Source organism: Mytilus galloprovincialis, chromosome 7, assembly GCF_965363235.1.
Source record: "Mytilus galloprovincialis chromosome 7, xbMytGall1.hap1.1, whole genome shotgun sequence".
Classification (NCBI taxonomy): domain Eukaryota; kingdom Metazoa; phylum Mollusca; class Bivalvia; order Mytilida; family Mytilidae; genus Mytilus; species Mytilus galloprovincialis.
The window spans coordinates 37978446-37998124 of NC_134844.1; the positions used below are offsets into that span (position 1 = coordinate 37978446).

The window sequence follows — 19679 nt, forward strand, 5'->3', positions numbered from 1 at the left end:
CCTGGGAACTGCAAAATTAATTCCTGCGTCTTTGGGCTCGGCCATTACGCGCTTACACAAGTTTTTTGTAATGTGTCAAATAGGTTTTTTGTTCACCCATAAAATATAAAAATTTACCGTGAAAAAGTCTGTAGCCAGTTTTCCAAAATCTCTTTGCTGTTTCCCGATATCACATTTCCGATTTTATTCTTTTGGACAGAAATCTGACCGTCTCCAGGAAAAGAAGAGAAATATCGTCTAAAAGAAATTCATTTTTATTTTCTTTTACCATTTGGATAAAATAAGAATAGTAGTGTCATCGTCTTCAGGTCTCCTCGAAGATGTATTGTCATTTGATGATAAAGATACCGGTGAGTGTTTCATTGGAGAGGTAATCAAATTTGTTAATGAGTGAATGTTTTTTGTGGCGTGCACGAATGCTTTTGAGAGGAACCTGATGATGAACTTTGATGGAGTTTGACTGGTGGCTTCGGACAAATCTTATATGGAGCTTTGCTCTATGATTTTCCTCTATGTTTCTGTGTCTTGAGCCACAGTCGTGACTTTTTTTCTGACCACGATGGTGACTAAAATTCAAACGAAATCATTTTCCAGCTTTAAAAACAAAAATTTTGTGTCATCTTTTACTTTTTATGAAACCAAAAGCAAAATCTGACACCCCGAGCAACACTGTATTTTGATGAAAAAAATAGTTTTAAAACCAATTAATTTTAAGTAAGAAGCTTGTATTCGGTTAAAATCCATGATAGGAATTCAATTCTATATAAATGATGCGAGGGGAAGTCGTCTAAAGTAGTTTTTATCCAGAAATTTGCATATGAAGCCTCAAAATCTGCAACACGGAAAAGTATGTGTTTCAGAAAACAGAGCATTAAAACAACTGCTTCTGCTTGCAGGCAATAAATCATGTTCCAGTTCCTTCCGTGCAATACACTAATCGGTACCGAGAATTAAAAAAAAAAATACACTTGAACTTACATCGATAGTTTTTCTTTCGTGTCAAACACAGCCCACACCCGCATGTGGCGTTCTACACGGTGTATCTGTTTCCAGCATTATTAAAAGTGGAATTTTGAAATAACATTTCGTTATAGATAGATAGTGTGGTCCAAATTTGACAAAATAAGCTCAAATCCTGGCTGATTTTTTATTGACTTACAAGTGAATAATTCGACCTCATGTGAATCCATATTCATGTTAATTTCAATTTTCGTTTACTGATTCGATTCGCAAAAAAAATATGTATGACTGGCATCTGGACAAAAATACCCATGAAATAAGGATATATATTATCTACTTGATACATTGCATATGTATATTTTAAACAATTTTAAATTTGGATATACGTTTTTGTATGTTATAATTCAAAATTATGAGTTATCGAGTCAAACATGAACATGTCATCTAATGTTCATTTAAATTCACGAAACCATGGTCGATACGGAAAAAATCATCCCGAATCAAATGGATGAAATAAATGGAGAACGAGTGACATATTGCTGTTTGAGTACAGTACATTATTTCAAATGAAAAAACACCATTTAGTTATGTAGATCCATCTTAACGGATTCACGCAGTTTAAAGCTCTACGGCGAACTAGATAAGACATAAAAAATGTAGCTTAAACGAAAAGGTAGTTAAACTTGAACAAAACTAAAGGACTCAATCACTTGTAAAAATGAAAACAAAACAAATCATTCTTCAATTTCTGTTTTGATGCAGTATGATTCCAAGAAATAGTGACTGATGTCATGTATATTTTTTTAGTAAGGCACCAATTACTAACATGCTAACTAAAAAGTAGAATCACAAAAATACTGAACTCCGAAGAAAACTCAAAACGGAAAGTCTCTATTCAAATGGCAAAATCAAATGATAAAACACATCAAACGAATGGACAACAACTGTCATATTCAGGACTTGGTACAGCCATTTTCAAATATAGAAAATGGTTAATACCACTACGCGAGTAGAAAAAAATGTCGTTCAAAGTATTTCAAAATTATAATAGAACAATTATATAATGACATTGTAATACAACAATAACATAAGGGCGGGACTTCAGAAGTACAGAACCACGCCATATGTATCAAAAAACACAAAAAGTCACATGTACAAAACACACCAGCAAAAATGAGAGACAATACAAAATACATTGACGGAATTTATAAGTACCGAGCAACGTCAAACGGATATCACAGAAAACAGACTAAACAGTAAAAGTAATATTAATAATAGGACAGACAAGAACAATATAACACGTTATTAAAATGATAAAAAAAAAACGTCAGTACTCAGAATTATTACATCAAGACCATTATGTATTATTTGTGATGTTGATACGGAATATTTATCAACAAGGTCTTGGTACCTTCCGATGACCTTTTTTTTCAGAAAAAAAGGACGAGATGTTCTTTGACATACCCCTGGTTCATCAACTTTCTGCTCAGACACTGGCGACGTTTTACAAAATCTGAGTAGGAGCTGCAAGCTTTTGCATATCGAATAAGTTTGGAAATGTATATCTTATGTCCAGTTGAAGTTGGTATATCACTCTTAAGGGCGTAGGCGACCATGATTGATATCTTTGAATTATAACATACAAAAAATCGTCTTAAAAGAACACGTTAAAGATATGATAAAACTAAAAAGACCAAAAGATAATGTCAAAACCGGAAAGACAATCAGAGTTATGCACAAAAAAATGTATATAAGACTCAAAATAGGCATGTGAAGGTCGTGTTTCATGCAAACCTGTTATGACGGCATCATCATTCATCAAAGTGACGTAGGGGCTCTGGTGGTCGAGTGTTCTAAGGGGACGACCATTTGTTATTCGCTGGGGTGGGGGTAGGGAGGTAGGAGGATTTAAAAATAAATAACTCAGCCTTGAAAATCACAAAAATAAATGGGTTGTTTTGTGGTAATTTGAAAATAAATAATCTGAATTACAAATTATTGTCGATTAATAACTGGGCAGGTCTTTTATGCCATTTTATAAAATGCTAATTCAAAAATATGAGATGGCACCAGATTCTTCATAAAATTCATTTTTTTAAAAATCAAATCGTGGTACACTTCCCGAATCTTTTAATTATAATATATAAATATACTAAATGAATAAATGATTTGGAAAATATGTTGAAGGTATAAAAAGTCATGAGAATTCCGAATGCAATAAGGTTCTATCCGGGCACTCTGGTTCTAAAACCTTGGTTCCATCTGGGTTGTTTGGTTCTGAACCTTGGTCCTATCCGGGTTTTTTGGTTCGAAACCATGGTAACTGGTTCAACATCCGGGTTGTTTGGTTATAGCAACCCGACTTCTTGGTTCCATCTGGGTTCTATTCTAGATTATTCTTATGTTCCCGTTGTACTTGGAGAAGATAACCACAAGTATCCGAATACAAAGAGGTCAAAGACGCTAAAATTGTTTTATAACATTAAATATTTCAGGATCGACGGTAAAAGAAGCTGTAAGGTATTTAATTTTCTTATTCTAATAATTTTGATTAGGAAACTAGATTAAAATAAAGCATCGTTTAGATTTTAAAAATAAAACGAAATATACATTATATCGAACATCATTTTATTTAATTCAGTCGTTCTGTTTTTATTTATTTCCCTTTACTCATTCCTTATTTCCCTTAATATTTCTAGAAGTTTTAAAACAACAAAATTAGGACCTGTCGTTCAATTGGCCGACGATATATGCATCTAGCCACTTGACCAGTTGACGACTTGCATATATATTTGATTGCACATTTAAAGTTCGAATGAATTTTATTTAATAGCTCAGTCTGCTTTGTAATAATGTCAGATTTGATAGAAATACGTGTGAAGTATATGTAACAAATCGTTTTGTTCAAAACGGAATGTTACAAGACATATAAAAAGAAAGTGATGATCAATTTAAGTGTGTTAGCTTTATTTAATTAAAAAAAAGCTATAAAATATTACAAAAATGTATATGTACAATAAATTTGTCAAATTTGATACTACTTGTGAAAGGTATGCATATAATCAGTATAGGCCCAAAATATCAAATCAAAATTAAGATTGAATATTTTTATAATAAAATTGTGTGTGTGTTAATGACAGTGCTAGTAGGATGAGTAGCACCAGCACAATAGTCAGAACTTCTGTGTTGGTACCATAGTAAAGGGGCATAAAGAGTTACTCTAGTCCGTTCGTCCCGAACTTCCAAAAAAAAAGGGTTCCGTTCTCTTAACTTTAGTTGCCTCAACCAAATACTACAAAACTTATACACAAAATATGTGACATGAGTGCCAATACGAAATCTCCAAAAAGACTAGATGACACAGAAATTAACAGCTATAAGTCACCCTACGGCCTTCAACAAAGTTGAGCAAAGTCCATACCGCATAGTCAGCTATAAAAGGCACCGAAATGACGATGTAAAACAGTTCAAACGAGAAAGGAAACGGACAAATGTATGTACAAAAAATGAACGAAAACAAATATGTAACACATAAACAAACGACAATTCATGAATTCCTGACTTGGGACAGCCACATACAAACAGAATGAGGCGGATTAAATATGCTAGCGGTATCCCCACCCTCCACCTAATGTGGCATGACCGATTCATAAGGAAGCAAGTGCCAAAGATTTAGAAGGCTTTTGGCATTAACTCAGCATCTGATTCTGATTCCAATTAAAATAAACAAAATTTACTAGCTATATAATACGTTTGTTTTTGTTAATATAGCGCTGTCATAAAAAATTAACAGATACAATACAGACGTTCAAATTCATGATACATGTACTTTGAGTTTTTTCTCTGAACTGCAAAACATTACTCATCAAGTGAGGTAGCATGGACGGACCCCCGATGGGGATATTCTAGGAGTATAGTAAGAACTCGATCCCTCGTTTTTTTCCATTTTTGTTAAATTATTTAATTATGTGAACGTTTAGTGGTGTTCAAGGTTATGGATTACTCTATCAAATTGGTTTGATATGTACTTAGATAGCAATGATAAAAGTTGTTATTGTAACGTGTCAATCAAGAATAAATATTTTATTTTTTGAGATGGTCCCTAATTTAAATGTCTCAACTGAACACTCTCGACTCTCAATTGTCAACAATAGTTATTCATCTAACATTCTATTACCCCATAACACAAATCTATCAAGTTCGATATTGGGTGGTGTTACTGTTCACGAGTTTTTAGATATAAGAAGTTGGTACGAGTACTAATGATACAAATATCAACACATAGCCTTAAGATAAGAACAACGCTAAATCTGTTGTTTCTGTTTCTTTAACTTTAATTAGTTTGCCTCAACCAAATGTTTTGAAACTGATACAAAATCCTTATGGTCACAAAACAGTCAAAATTACGTGAATCCTACACCTATATATGGAAGTTTACTTGTGTGTTTTTTTTTTTGTTTTTTTTTTGCACCAGCAGAGGCATCTGTTGCCCATAAACATATTGTACATTTATTTCAGTAAGGTCACACCAATTTGATTTATAGTTCTTTGGACAAAAGCTCCAAAAATTGAAAATGAGTTTTGTTGAGGCGGGTGCTCTGCAAGTGGAGCGAGCGGTATAATTTTTTTTCAAATTGTGCAATTTAGAAATTTGTGTACATGTTAAAACTGTGTAACTTCAAAGAAAAAGGAGGAGACACATGCTCTTATGCATATAATTTGATGTAACTGTGCCTGTAGTACAGTCTATACCATACCCAACTTTCTGGTTCACTTTGGTTAAGTATCATTTTGAGTATTTTCGTCAAATAAGCTATAACTGTGTGAATTTTTATTTAAATTCACACATGTATATAATAAGGAGGCAAGGCGGATAAAGTTTAACAAGAGGAATTATGTAACTATAGGTAAATATATTGTATGGAATTCAATTAAAATATGTGCATATATTCCCAAAAATGCCCTAGAAAAATATTAAATATCTTTGATACAGTTGTTTTCATATATAGAAGTGATTGTTTATTGGCTGCTTGGCATCTACATGTAGTTGGATCTATTTATCTATAAAAGGATCAACATAATGAGTGAGGTGTATATTTCAACAACATATTGAGTAAAATAGTTATATTGCTATAGTATGTTGATCTCAGTGTAAAGGAACATTCACTTAAAATACATTATGTCCTTAAACCACATTCACATGCATTATTCTGATTTGGCAAAATACATTTTCCTTTTGCCCCTGAAACCTAAATGTATCTCAAACTTGAAGTGGTTGCACCAATAATATATGTATTATTATTATTTACAGGCTATTACAAAAGAGTTCTGAGTGCATGTCAATAGACTCACAAGGGGATATGGGTTTTCATCAATTTGAAAATAAGATTAATATGTCATTTTTTTTTAAATCAAGTTAATTTAAGATCAATTTCATTCAAGACAGATAGCTCTACCTATGTCTGTTGTAGTCCAAGATAATTCTGACGTCCAACGGCTGTTTTGCCTGACAATCTGGAGCCGTTGAACAACTCTATATCTAGTCTGGCTATACAGCTGTACGTCAGATTAATCTTGGACTGTGTCTATTGAAACAATGATTGGGAATGGCAATGGTTCTAACGAGTACTGTTGTGATCATGGTCGTCTAACGAAAGATTTTTTATTTTGACTTCTAGAACAAGTCTTCATAGGTAAAACGAAATCCATTTCAAATAACTATGTGTTTAATAACCATTTGTTCTATGCAATGATCTGAGACAACTTCATGTTGGCATCCCGATTTTTTACCTTTTATTAACAAATCGATTTATCACACGTGCGTTTGAATTAATTGGAGCAATATATGCACAAGAAAAACGTCTACGAGAAAAAAAAAATGTCAAGGATAAACTAATTTTGAAGCGGCATGTGGCCCAAAAATTTGCGGAAGCGGTGATTATTTTTTTTTATTGAAAAGTCAATTTCTCCAAAACAGGAGAGGGAAAATCCAAAGAACTATCAATCAAATTGGTGTGGCCTAAACTGTTTATTTACTTCCTGTGGATTCTACTTCTATTAGAATTAAAGTGCATATTATTTTTAGGATTGCGGTGCAGTTTGATAACAGACGTTGACCAGCTTTAAAAAAAAGTGTTTCACTAGATTGAGCTCTATGTCTAAGTGTACTTTAAAGGTTCTTCGCACTGAGTTCAGTTTATTGATATGCGTATACATTCTGTGTGATTTTTCAAAATGCTTCAACAGACTATCCATATCTACATGTCCATGAAATGAAATCCAAGGCAAAATGATTGAAACATTTTGAATTATCTATCACAACTGGCAGCACATAGTGCTACTGAAGCAGTAAAAAATATAAAAAAAATTAGTTTTCATTTGATCAAAGCATTCTTCAATTCAAAAATTGAGAATTGAAATGTGTTAAAGAGACAATAAAATGACAAAAGAGCAAAAAGCAGTCGAAGGTCACCAATGGGTTTAAACAAAGTGAAAAAAATTCCTCGCCCGGCGGCGGACTTCAGATGGCTCCTAAACAAAATGTGTACTAGTTCAAACTCCAATACATAAAACCGAACTTACAATTATAAACATACAAGACTAACAAAAACCAGAGACTCCCGACTTTGTCAAGGCAATCATACCAAGAGGCACACCCAATATGCATAGGTCAAGAGTCAAAAACTCATAGACTGGTCAAGAGTTCCATGACAAATGATTTTGAGGAAAGGGTCATCGTGGTACACAAAACTAACAAATATATCTATATATCTAATAAAGATATAAGAAGATGTGGTATGAGTGCAATCAGACAATTCTCCATATAATTCAAACAAAATATACAAGTACAATAAGGGCAAAGGTCAAGCTCATATGAAGTTTCTCGTGCAACAAGACTCACCATCTTATGACAATACATCTTCATGCTACATATTCAGAAGCAAGGTCAATTTAGAATTATACTTTCAGGTCAGGTTAATATACAAAGGAACACACTGTATCATGATGACACACCCAGATGGCATAGGTCAAGAGTCAAAAAGTCATAGTCTGGTCAAGAGTTCCATGTCAAAAATACACAAAGCAGTCCTGCACGAAAGTGCATCACGGTACACGTAACAATGTCTTATTTCATGATGCACTACACATGCACGAATACACGAATGCATGGACAACAACTGTCATTTTCCTGACTTGGTACAGGCATTCTCTAATGTAGAAAACGGTGAATTGAACCTGGTTTCACAACGCTAAACCTCTCACTTGTATGACAGTCGCACCAAATTCCATTATATCCATAACGATGCGTGAACAAAACAAACAAACATAATAGGTAAAATTGTCGATGGATCTAAATTTCGGATACAATTCAATAACTGGATACCCTAAGTCACATTTAGGTAAAGTTTGAAGGTATTTGGCCGAATAGTTTTAGAGAAGAAGATTTTTTAAATAGCTTACGACGACAGACGACCACGACAGAAGACGGACGCCAAGTGATTGCATAAGGTAACATGGGGCCCTTCGGGTACCGGTGAGCTAAAAAAACCAGCAGCCACATACTTAACCAGGTATATCACATTTTGACTTTAACCTACATATTTGTCTTTTGATGTTGCCCTAAAAAGTAAAGTCTTACACTGTATCTATACATTTTGCCTTGAGACCAAAATTACTAAAACAGAACTTGCGATTTGGATTAAGAAAGGATCTGGGAACCGCACAGAGAGTGCAAAAACAAATCCTCCTTGTCGTTCCCTAAGTAGTTACTACTAGCAAATCAACACTAAGGTTGTGAGTGCGAATCCCGCTCGTGCAGGTGCACTCGATTACAATCTTAATTGAATATGATTGTCACTTTTTATATCGAAGTGGTTTTCATTACATGAGAAACACGACGGATACCACATGTGGACCAGGATCTGCTCAGCTTGTGATTAACCCTAGTTTTTGTAATGACGACATTAAGGAACATATCTGCTATCATCTGTGAAACATATTCCATAAATGTTAATGTAGCTTGAAAAGTACACATAATTATATTCATAAGCTGAAACCGACAGTTAAAACTGCATACCATCATACCAATACCGGAGCACGTGTTATTCGGTCGATGATCCCCCATAGGACTGGTAATATGCCAATAGCAGTATCGCAGACTGTCATGTGTATTTGTCAAGTTTAGTCGAGACCGAAAGTTTAGAAATACAGAAGCATTAAACATTTTATAGCACAAACATGAAAAAGATCTACTGAAAACAGCCAAGATAACATTTTACATTTTACTGTAACACTTGCATCCTTAGATTCGGCATAACTATATCATACAGTATCGTTACATTAACAGCCAAACGTATAATTTAAAACCTGTAAGTATAGTAATACAAGCCACTGTAAAAAATAGTTGCCTCGTGAATGATTGCTGGTTGCTCAACGTTCAGCGGCAAATATTTCATGCATGTTTAGGACGAGAATAATTCAACTATGTAGGTCTTGTAATAAAGGTCGTTAATGATGAAGGTAGGGAACATTATGACTGCCACAGTGGAAAATGAGGGTATACTGATGTGGACTGAAATGTTGCCTTGCAACGGGTGACATACGGACCCCTCTAAACGTTGTTACCTTGGGCTTCTTTTTATATTGTAGCCAGAGTGACACTCTCTCTTCACGAGACATCGGATTTAACGTTCTTATTCTGACCGGACTTGGTTGCGTACTTGTACCTCCTCCATGTCCAAACGGACACTACACTTCGGCAAGGGTTTTACAACCGGCCGAAAGAAGACCTGAAATAACAAGAATTCAGGAATACCAATTTTAAAATTTCAGTCTAGTTTATTAAAATCACTTTAGAATCCTAGGATACTTACTACTTTCTTATATAAGTATCCTAAAGAACAATTTTAGTCTGGTACATTGTACATGTATGTACAACTCTTTGAAATTTGTTGAAAAGTATATATTTTCGTTCGTGTATTATGCGTAACAATTGATTCCACACACTTAAAAATCTTGTAAATGTCTTACAATGTTTTAACCTTTTTTTGCACTTTTGTTTATTTCATTTCCAGCATTTACCGTTTAGTAAAAATAGATATTTCTTGAATGATCAGCCATATCGCTTGTGTTCTAGTCACTTCTATTGTTACACATTGTAATTTACTTGGCCAATTCGAATAACCTCTATCCAGATTTATGACACTTTGATGTCCATGAATACTCTTAATGTATTTCCAGTTTTCACAATTTTGTGAAACTTTTAGCTTTCCTTCAGATAATATATCATCCGGTTGTTCTGTCAATCCAAATTTTATGTATATTCCTGTAACTTGTTCGGGTTTATGAAATTTTATGGTGAATACGTCACCCTGCTTTGGGGAAATACCCCAAAAATATTCGTCCGAGAGACCATAAGGATTCTTCGGAAAATGTTTCTCGAATGTTTCAATCGTTGTTTCAATATCTGCAGGCGGGTTTTCATTATAAAATCTTTTTTTAGAAGATTTCTTTTTTAATGTACCATCTTGCAAAAATTGTCTTTTACCTCTGAGTGATGATACAACACCGACATGTTGAAATAACGATGGTTTGTGTCTTATGTCTTTGAATTGTGTTTTTACGTGCTTAAGATATCCCAGCAAGTTGTCACCTGGTTGGTCGTTAAAAAACATTAACAGAAACTTTGCCAGAACTAATAATTCATCATTACGTACTAGTTTTCCAACGAATCCAAGATTACAGAAATCAAGACAAAACCATTTGGTGTGTTTTTTATTCATCGTTGAAATAAAACTTTTTATTTTATAGAAATAATTTGGAATGGCTTGTATATCATCTTCCAACTGAATATAATATTCAGATATATTGTGGCTGTACATAAACATGTAAGCATAATCTATATTTTGCTTGCTTCTCCAAATAACTCGTTCGGTGGCATCGTTAAATGTACGATATAAACTGTTGAAGTCAGGATACATGTGTTCGTGGTAGTGAAATATGTGTAAAAATCCTGAATCAAAATGCTTTTGGTATTTTTTCTTGAGATCGTTTGCTGTATATTCTACCCATGTTTGATTTTCGTCTGCCATATATAATGCAATCACGATTTCCAATCGTTCCTGCTCGGTTGTCAACATTATAAGGGATTCTAAAGTATTCTCCAAATAACTAATTCCAGGTCTTTGCATTGTCGGGATACCAATAGTAAGAAAACCTTTATAAAGATAACAAAACAGAAAATATAAAATATAAAATCACATAAGCAGATTTTATTTGTTTTGTAGTTATTGAAACACATCTGATGAGCTTTGTTTTGTTAAAAAAAAAAACTATCTATTATGTCTCTTATTTAATTTGTTTGAGTTGGCATCTTGTCAAAATGACAGTTCTTTTCGAAACAAGAAGAACTCTGTAATTTGTGGGATCAAATAACCACCTACTATTGATTGGAAATTGTATACAGACATGGAATTTAATCATGAAATACATTTATACAACCTCTACAGGTAAAATATTGCACTCACTATTTATATGCAATACTGAAATTTCTGTTAAGAAGAAATTGTATTGTACACAATAGGTTAAATCCCAAATCGTTTTCACATATTAGAGGATTGAATACCCTTTTTTTAGATGTTTTAATTGATGTGTATACTGGGGAGGTTTAGCTCAAAAACTGCATAAAAGTTCGAGAGTTTGTGAGTCAGCAGCCCAGTTTACATCACTCCTAAAATATGAGATAGTGTCCTATCTTCATCCACCAATATAATATGTTTTTCTTCTTCATCAATTAATACATGTACATTTATGTAAGTAAATCACACTGAAAGCCAGGGTGTATCAATACGTTTTAATATATGCTACATGTCTCTGGGTATGATAAACAAATAAAAACACGTTTCTATACTGCAAAATACACATTTACTACCCGATAAATTGATTATTGTATCAGATTTTCATCATATTTACGTAACTATATTGTAAAATATCCGTTGCTGGACACATGATTAAACCTCTTTTTGGCGTGTTCGTTGCGCTCAGTTCACAAAAAGTTTCATATGGTGACTCGCAGCGGACATTTAACAATATCAATAAGCAGACAACCTGATAATCGGTACATTGTATTTATCATTCGAGGGGTAAAAATGTGATAGCTTTCTCTACATACAACCCTCCTTAACATGCCTTTTTTTTAAATAAATGTATTGTTTCTGATATTTAACACGTTTGTCATTAATCTATGAGTTATTTGTGTATATTAGTGGAATTTTCCTGAATAATTAGGATTATTTATTTTGTAATTCTCACCAGCATTGGAAGTCCGATAGCAAATGTCTTTTAAATGACTAAAATCCACGGTTTATAAGTGTGTGTGTGAATTTTTAAAGATCGTCTTATGTTATATCACATTTCTTAAGATTAAATAAGTAACAATAAATAATAAAACAAATGAAAAAATATTGAATTATAGTAAAGTTTAATGTTGAGCAACACAGGCAAACTTTGAGTATTTACATTCAAATGAATAATAATGAACAGTACTCACAAGAACAAAAATAGTATTAACCACTTGCAATGTTTTTAAATGGTTTTCATTCAAAGCATCTTTTAGTAATACATGTATTGTCAATAAATCAAACAAAAGTAAGAATTCCTCTCTTGGTATTTCGTTTTGGATAAATAGATATATAATTGATTAGAAAAGTAATACTTTTGTTTTCACATCGTTGAAGAAAATATCAATTCCCTTATTTATACTTTTGAAGACTTAATTTATATAGTATTTTTCACATTTTGTCATACAGACCACTTTTTTGTTTTCTGTTTCTTTTCCAAACTGATAAAATATAATGTCAGACAGTGTAAGGAGAAGGTACTTACTAGGTATATTTTCAGTTTGCTTAACTTGAAGTTTCTACCATATGAATTTAAAAATATGCAGAAATTATTGCAGAGGTTTCAAAGCAACACCACAAAAAAAAATTTTTAGTTTTATAAATAGTATTAGGGAAAAACTCAGTTGTGGACAACCACAATAGATTCTCGATTTTTCTCTTTCTTTATTTTAGTAAACGATTTAAGAATTTATGATATATATAGATACAGTGGTAAATGTATGAATATTACGTTCAATGCGAGTTTTGTTCCTCTATTTCTTTTTTTCTTCCAGTGAATGTTTGAGTATCCGCACCGTTAATACCATCACATAATACTATCTTTTGCCTTAATCAAAATAATAATTCATTTCATTTCAAAATTGTTTTCATTCCCATGTGCTCACTTTAGAAACAGAGAATATCTATTTTGTATGACAGGTCAATGGGCATATATATTTTTTTAATTTTTTGTTTAATAGTAGCTCAAAACTAAGCACATTCTGTATGTATGTGCTTGTTGTTAAAAAAAAAAGGTGACTATGCGATATGCGCTTTGCTCATTGTTGAAGACCGTACGGTGATCTATAGCTGTTTATTTATGTGTCAATTGGTCTCTTGTTGATAGTTGTCTCACTGGCAATGATACCGTATCTTTTGTAACTGTTCCGGACCATACGAGTATTTGGACCATACGCGTATGGTCATGACCATGTGCGTATACACACAAAAGTTATACACGTAAGCTCTTTATATTATTTAGTTAAAGTTCCATGTCTTCCCGATAATTATTGATTGATGTACTGTGGATTCATTATTGTTCGTGGAGTACCATTTTTTATTTTATTTCGTGGACATTGATTAACCATGAAATTCAATACAAATGAAGTACACACTTTTTACAGGCTTGTATGCAGACTGGTAAATTAAACCTTGCAATCAAATATACACGATTGTAAGTTACACATGTCATTACGTTTTAATTTTTTTTTCACATTCAATCATTTTTATGTTGTACCTTTGTGACGCTGACCTCGGTTTATTATAAAGGTCGGTGAAGCATATGAAATGTATATTATACTCAAACCGATGTAAGGAAACTTCACAGGGGAAATTAACTTCGTGTTCTGTATTTTGAACTCTTATAGTTCCCGATGTAAAGAAAATTCAAAAGAAAATTTAACTTCGTGTTCTTTATTTGTAATACTTCATGAACTCTATTAGTTCCCGGCTCAGTAGTAAATAAGTGTATTGACTTACTTATTACTTAATATTTATAAATTTAAAGACTTTCAACTTGGTTATCTAAAGAGTGACATACTTCTTTGTTTAGTTAATTCAAATATTCGTTTAAACAAATTTAACCCTTATTAATATCGAATAAAAAAAAATGGCAAAAGATTTAATTAGCTTCTAGTAAAACGCTTTATATATTATTAATTCAAAGCTTTCGTTAACAGAAATACGATAACTTTTTTTTAGCTTGTGTCATATTATTTTAAATAGACGTGTTATATACTGTAAATTAAATGTTCTTATATAAATATACGAATTTATTTAGTGTCTTAATATTACATATTCTCTTGTTATTTTGTACAGAATGGCTCTCTTTTTATTTCTATATATTTTTACACTTAATTGAATTGTATTATCATATATTATAATTATTAAGAGATAAAAATTGAATTGGAAAATTGGCATTGAATTACATAATTGAAATACTAGAAAATTCCTATAAAAAATTGCTAAGATTGCCGTAAATGTTTTACAATTTATTTACATCTTTATCAAAAATTCCAATGAAATATCAAGTTTTTGTAATTCAATCCTGAGGAAGTCGTAAAATTTAAAATTATCAATTAAATGCATGTTATAAATTAACATAATATGTAAAGCAAAATTTAATCTTCAAAACAAACTATTTCTGATAACTCCTTCTAGGGCGTTCGTTTTATTTTTATAGAAGCTTATCCATTATCTGTAATAACTATTAATTTTATTAAACATAAACAAATTTTAAAATCTTATGTCGTGCACATTTCCGAACATTTGATCGTGATTGATGTATATTTTACAGGCTCCACTCAAGTTAAAACCTTGTTTATACATTTTACCAAGAACGATTTATACTGTGTTTGTATCAAATAAACCTTATACTGACCTTGAAATGTGTTACGGTTTTTGTGTTGTTCGGATTATCTTATCGATGTTCACCAACCATCTCTTTACATTCACTTCAATCATATGAATATAAGTAAACGACTTTTACTTACTTTTAGTTTTTCTAAAGTGACCGTAAATTAATGCGTCATCTCTGTTGACTTTGAGCTGGAATCCCACTGCAGTATCTGATTGTGTGTTAGCTGTATCCAAACGCTCTATTTTTGTTGCATTAGACTGTGATGTAAAAAAAAAAGTATAGGAAACGGTTGTTTAAAATACTAGTAGGTTGTAATAAAATTGAGAACGGAAATGGGAAATAATGATGTCAAGCAAAACAACGATCCGGCAAAATAGCTGATCACAGCCGATGGCCGCCAATGGGCCTTCAACACAGTGAGAAAACCCTAAGGAGGTGGTCCTTACTGCCCAGCCACCCCCCAAAAAATGTGTACTATTTCAGTGAAAATGGAAGTCGCACTTAACTCCAAAATCATACAAATGAACTAAAATAAAAAAAAAACAATATGCAAGACTAACAAATGCCAGAGGCTCCTGATTTGGGACGGGCGCAAAAATGTGACGGGGTTAAACATGTTTTGTCCGATCTCAACCCCCCCCCCCCCCTTTATACCTATAGCTAAATGTACAATAAAGAAACACACACACTACGCCCAGTAAAACTCAGTTTAAAGAGGTCAGAGTCCGATGTTAGAATAACTTAGGGTCCTTTATATTTTGCTGTTCGGTGTGAGCCAAAGCTCCGTGTTGAACGTCGTACCTTGACCTATAATGGTTAACTTTAATAAATTGTTACTTAGATGGAGAGTTGTCTCATTGGCACTCACACTACATCTTCCTATGTCTATTAGATTAAGAATTCGCAGTTGAAATTGACTTAGAGATCCCGCGTCATCGTTTCGCTTAAAACAAACCAAGGGATCCCAAAAGGTGTTTATAAACAGAGAGTAAAACGTAGCGTCAGATCCTTGTAGGCTAAATATGAAACAACAATCTATGATATAATCAGATTGAATTTGACTGATTTATATAAAATAAAAATGAGTTTTGAAAAAGTACAATGCTGAAATCAAACATCACATAGAATTATTAGTGGTGTTATACAGAGATTCAAGATTTTGCCTTATTAACTTTTATTTTATGACATTTCGACTTACCAATAGCATATTCTGGTATAGTTTGTAATAATTTCTATCTTGAAAAACTGAAACAAAAACAATATCATCAGATATAGTATATTATCGAACTTAAAAGTTATATGGTAAATGTTAAAATGACTAATTTTAGCCTTTTACGAAAAGTAAGTCTGAAATCAAGTATAGGACACAAGTTTAAATAGCACGTTTAGTCTGTTATGTAATTTCTAAGTCTGATTTAATTAGATTGTAACAGTTAATTGTATTTTACAGTTGACACGAATTTGAAGTTTAACTAATTTGTTTAACATAGAAACCAATGATTTTTCTAAAAAGGTTATCAATGAAAATGGCTATAGGACGGTAAAAAAAAATCCCAATTAATAGCATTTCTTGTTTAACTTGAATGTTCTCGTCAAATGTTTTATAATTATTGTCTTAAATAAAAACAATAAAAAAATAAGTAGTTTTCTCGATATCAAAGTATTACGTTTTTACCTTAACGTATAATGGTTTACTTTTATAAATTGTTACTTGGATGGAGAGTTGTCTCATGACAATCATACAACATCTTCTTATATCTATATATGATATGATAAACTATATGTTTCTGACCTCTATTTGACTTTTTAGGGGGTTCAATAAATTCACTTACCTTTGGTTGAATTAACAGTCAAATGCATGTAGGTGAAAATAACCGTAATCTGCAGAATTAGCAATATAACAGCTCCTTTAATCACTTTTTGACCGTAAGAATAACAATAATTTCGCTTTAAACATTTCATTCTCAATTATTATGCAGTAGACATTCACAATATTACGATCCCAGCCCAACAAGGGAATACAGTTAATTTATTTTAGTATCATGGTACAGCGATTTTCATATCGACTGGGTTGATAAATATTTCATTCAAAGCAGATCATATTCATATCATGACAAATGATTCACTTTCGTAATTCATTTTTTTTAAAGTTCACGGTCAATATCATGTAACTACAGTATCACAGGTAAGTTACATAATCTCATTAGTGGAATAAAACTGTGACCGGGAGACTGGCTACTACTACCAGTAATCTACTAGCTTGGCGATGAAAACGAGAGGCTACATGGCCGGTTGAAGGCTAACGATAGACAATGACTTTGGTCTAGTCACTCTCCTGAGAATACCCACTTTAACTCCACTGGTAGAATTAGATACACCTCCTATGCAGTAGTTAACAGTAAAATGTTTTCAGGGTAGAATATACATGTAGTTTTCAAAATTGTGGAAGTTGTCAGTACGACTGCCTGACTCACTGTAGTAAAAACTTCAGAAAACATATTTAGTTACAAAAATTGCTTGATGACAATCTCATAATACAAAAGAGGTTATCGAATGACAATTACATTGTAAATTATATAATAAGAATTTACAGATTAACAAAAGAATGTAACAAAGATGTGTCGCTTAAGCATTAGGCTGAATAAGCGCTAATTGAAATGATAAAAGAATTATAAAAGAATTATTTGATTATCAGCACTAAATTTAAAGCTGTGAGGTTATTATCTATTATTTATCAAAATTATCATCTAGACAAACTGTCCCGCAAGGCTCTATATGTTGAACACGAGAACAAAATAGAACTGGTCCATTTAATAGCAGTAAAACATTTCAGGGTCATACACATATATCTTGGATATTTCAAAGCACCCTTATTATTTTTATTTGGGGTTTCTATAGAATATTTTGAAATCTTGAGTACACAGGTTAAATAGGGGGGGGGGGGAGATTTGATTGGTTAACTTCTAGATATATTTATTTTCGTATATGCAAATCAAAATGTCATTTGAATTTTTTTCTATAGTACTGGACAGGATAAAACTTCATTCACGCCAAGTATTTCTTTACTTGAAACAAAGATAAATTCTGCACAATTTTTTGAAAAGTGCAATTTAACAAAGACTAATAGGGAAAACCAATCAATTATGGTGATATTACACCTAAAGCCCCGGTCACAACAATTGTACATTTTTTTTGTCGTGGAAGATCTATGAAATAGCTGTCGTGCAAAATGTCAAAAACATATTTCGAGTGGTCACATCAGCTACGACATGTTCAGGATGGGTACACGAAAGAAAAAAAAATGTAATTGTACTGTCGTGGGTCTGTCGCAAGTCGGTCGTGCAACAGTCGTATGACAATATATTGGGCTATATTTCAGGTTTTCATTTCATGGAATGCGCGTGCTACTGTCGTGTCACTCTCGTGCCACTGTCGTACGCCTGTCGCAAATCAGTCGTGGGTCACTTGCGCGTTTGCCTTCGACCTACTTGTGTATGAAGAAGGCCCGATTGATTGCGTGTCATTTGCCATTTGCTTTCAATATCGTTCATTGTCAATATAAGTTCGGTCCAAGTAAACGACGTTTTTTTCTTTTTTCGTTTATATTATAATTGTTTAGCGATTTTTAAACAAGGATGCCCGCGAAAAGAAAATTTACAAAAGAAACGTAATAGCAGTAAACGTGGATGATGTTGACCAGACGGATGACCCACTACCACAAGCTGAAACATATGAAGATTCTAAAATTACTGGAGACGTCAGGGACGAAAATATATGGCACGGCGAATGTACAACTGTCGTTTGGCAGACAATAAATGTTGTGCGAGTATCGTACGAAGTTTGGTATTCGTGAGACAATCGTGCAACTGTATTACGAGTGTCTTGCGATAGTCGTCAGATTGTCGTACGTACGATTGTTAACTCATTACATTAACTGCTTGATAAACGAATTACGTATTTACAATTCACTTGGAAACTCAACATATACCCTCACGACACTTACCAAAGAGGAAATCCTGGATAATCATACTAGGTCTGTTCTATGTTCCTTTGGAATTTCAACCAAAGATGAAGAACTGGATCTTCCATCACTGTATCGGATACCTAAACTACATAAGTGTCCTTACAAACAACGGTATAATGCTGGGTCTTCCAAGTTCTCCACGAAACCTCTTTCTAAATTATTAACATCTATTTTATCAGCAATCAAAGACGGGCTTCAAAGTTATTGTGAAACTGCCTATTCTAGAGGTGGCGTGAATCAGATGTGGATACTTAAAAATTCCAAGAGTACATAAAATCTAACTCTCTTTCATCTTGTTACAATATTAAAACATATGACTTTTCTACTCTTTACACAAGTATTCCACATTCCAAACTAAAAGACAAATTGAAAGAGTTGGTATTGCTTTGCTTCATAAAAAAGAATGGCAAACGTAGATACAAGTATCTTGTCTTAGGGAGGGATAAATCCTACTTTGTAAAGGATCACTCTGATTCAAACAAAAAACTCTCTGAAACTGATATTATCAAGATGCTTGATTTCTTGGTTGACAACATATTTGTAACGTTCGGAGGACGTGTTTTTCAACAGACTGTCGACATTCCAATGGGAACAAACTGACTAACTGTGCCTCTCTACTTGCCGACTTGTTTCTTTATTATTATGAGGCTGACTTCATGCAGGAACTTTTTAGGAAGAA

The 19679-nt window shown here is 32.9% G+C and overlaps 1 protein-coding gene across 1 annotated transcript; it reads right to left on the reverse strand.

Annotated features, from left to right (window-relative positions):
* Positions 1–9172: 9172 nt before the first annotated feature.
* LOC143082919 (alpha-1,6-mannosyl-glycoprotein 4-beta-N-acetylglucosaminyltransferase-like) lies at positions 9173–17505 on the reverse strand. Its single transcript, XM_076258934.1, has 4 exons — positions 16809–17505; positions 16175–16221; positions 15110–15233; positions 9173–11176 (listed from the first exon to the last, which is right to left on the reverse strand). Exons 1-4 carry the CDS (start codon positions 16936–16938, stop codon positions 10038–10040), a joined length of 1440 nt encoding a protein of 479 aa, XP_076115049.1. The 5' UTR covers positions 16939–17505; the 3' UTR covers positions 9173–10037.
* Positions 17506–19679: the final 2174 nt, after the last annotated feature.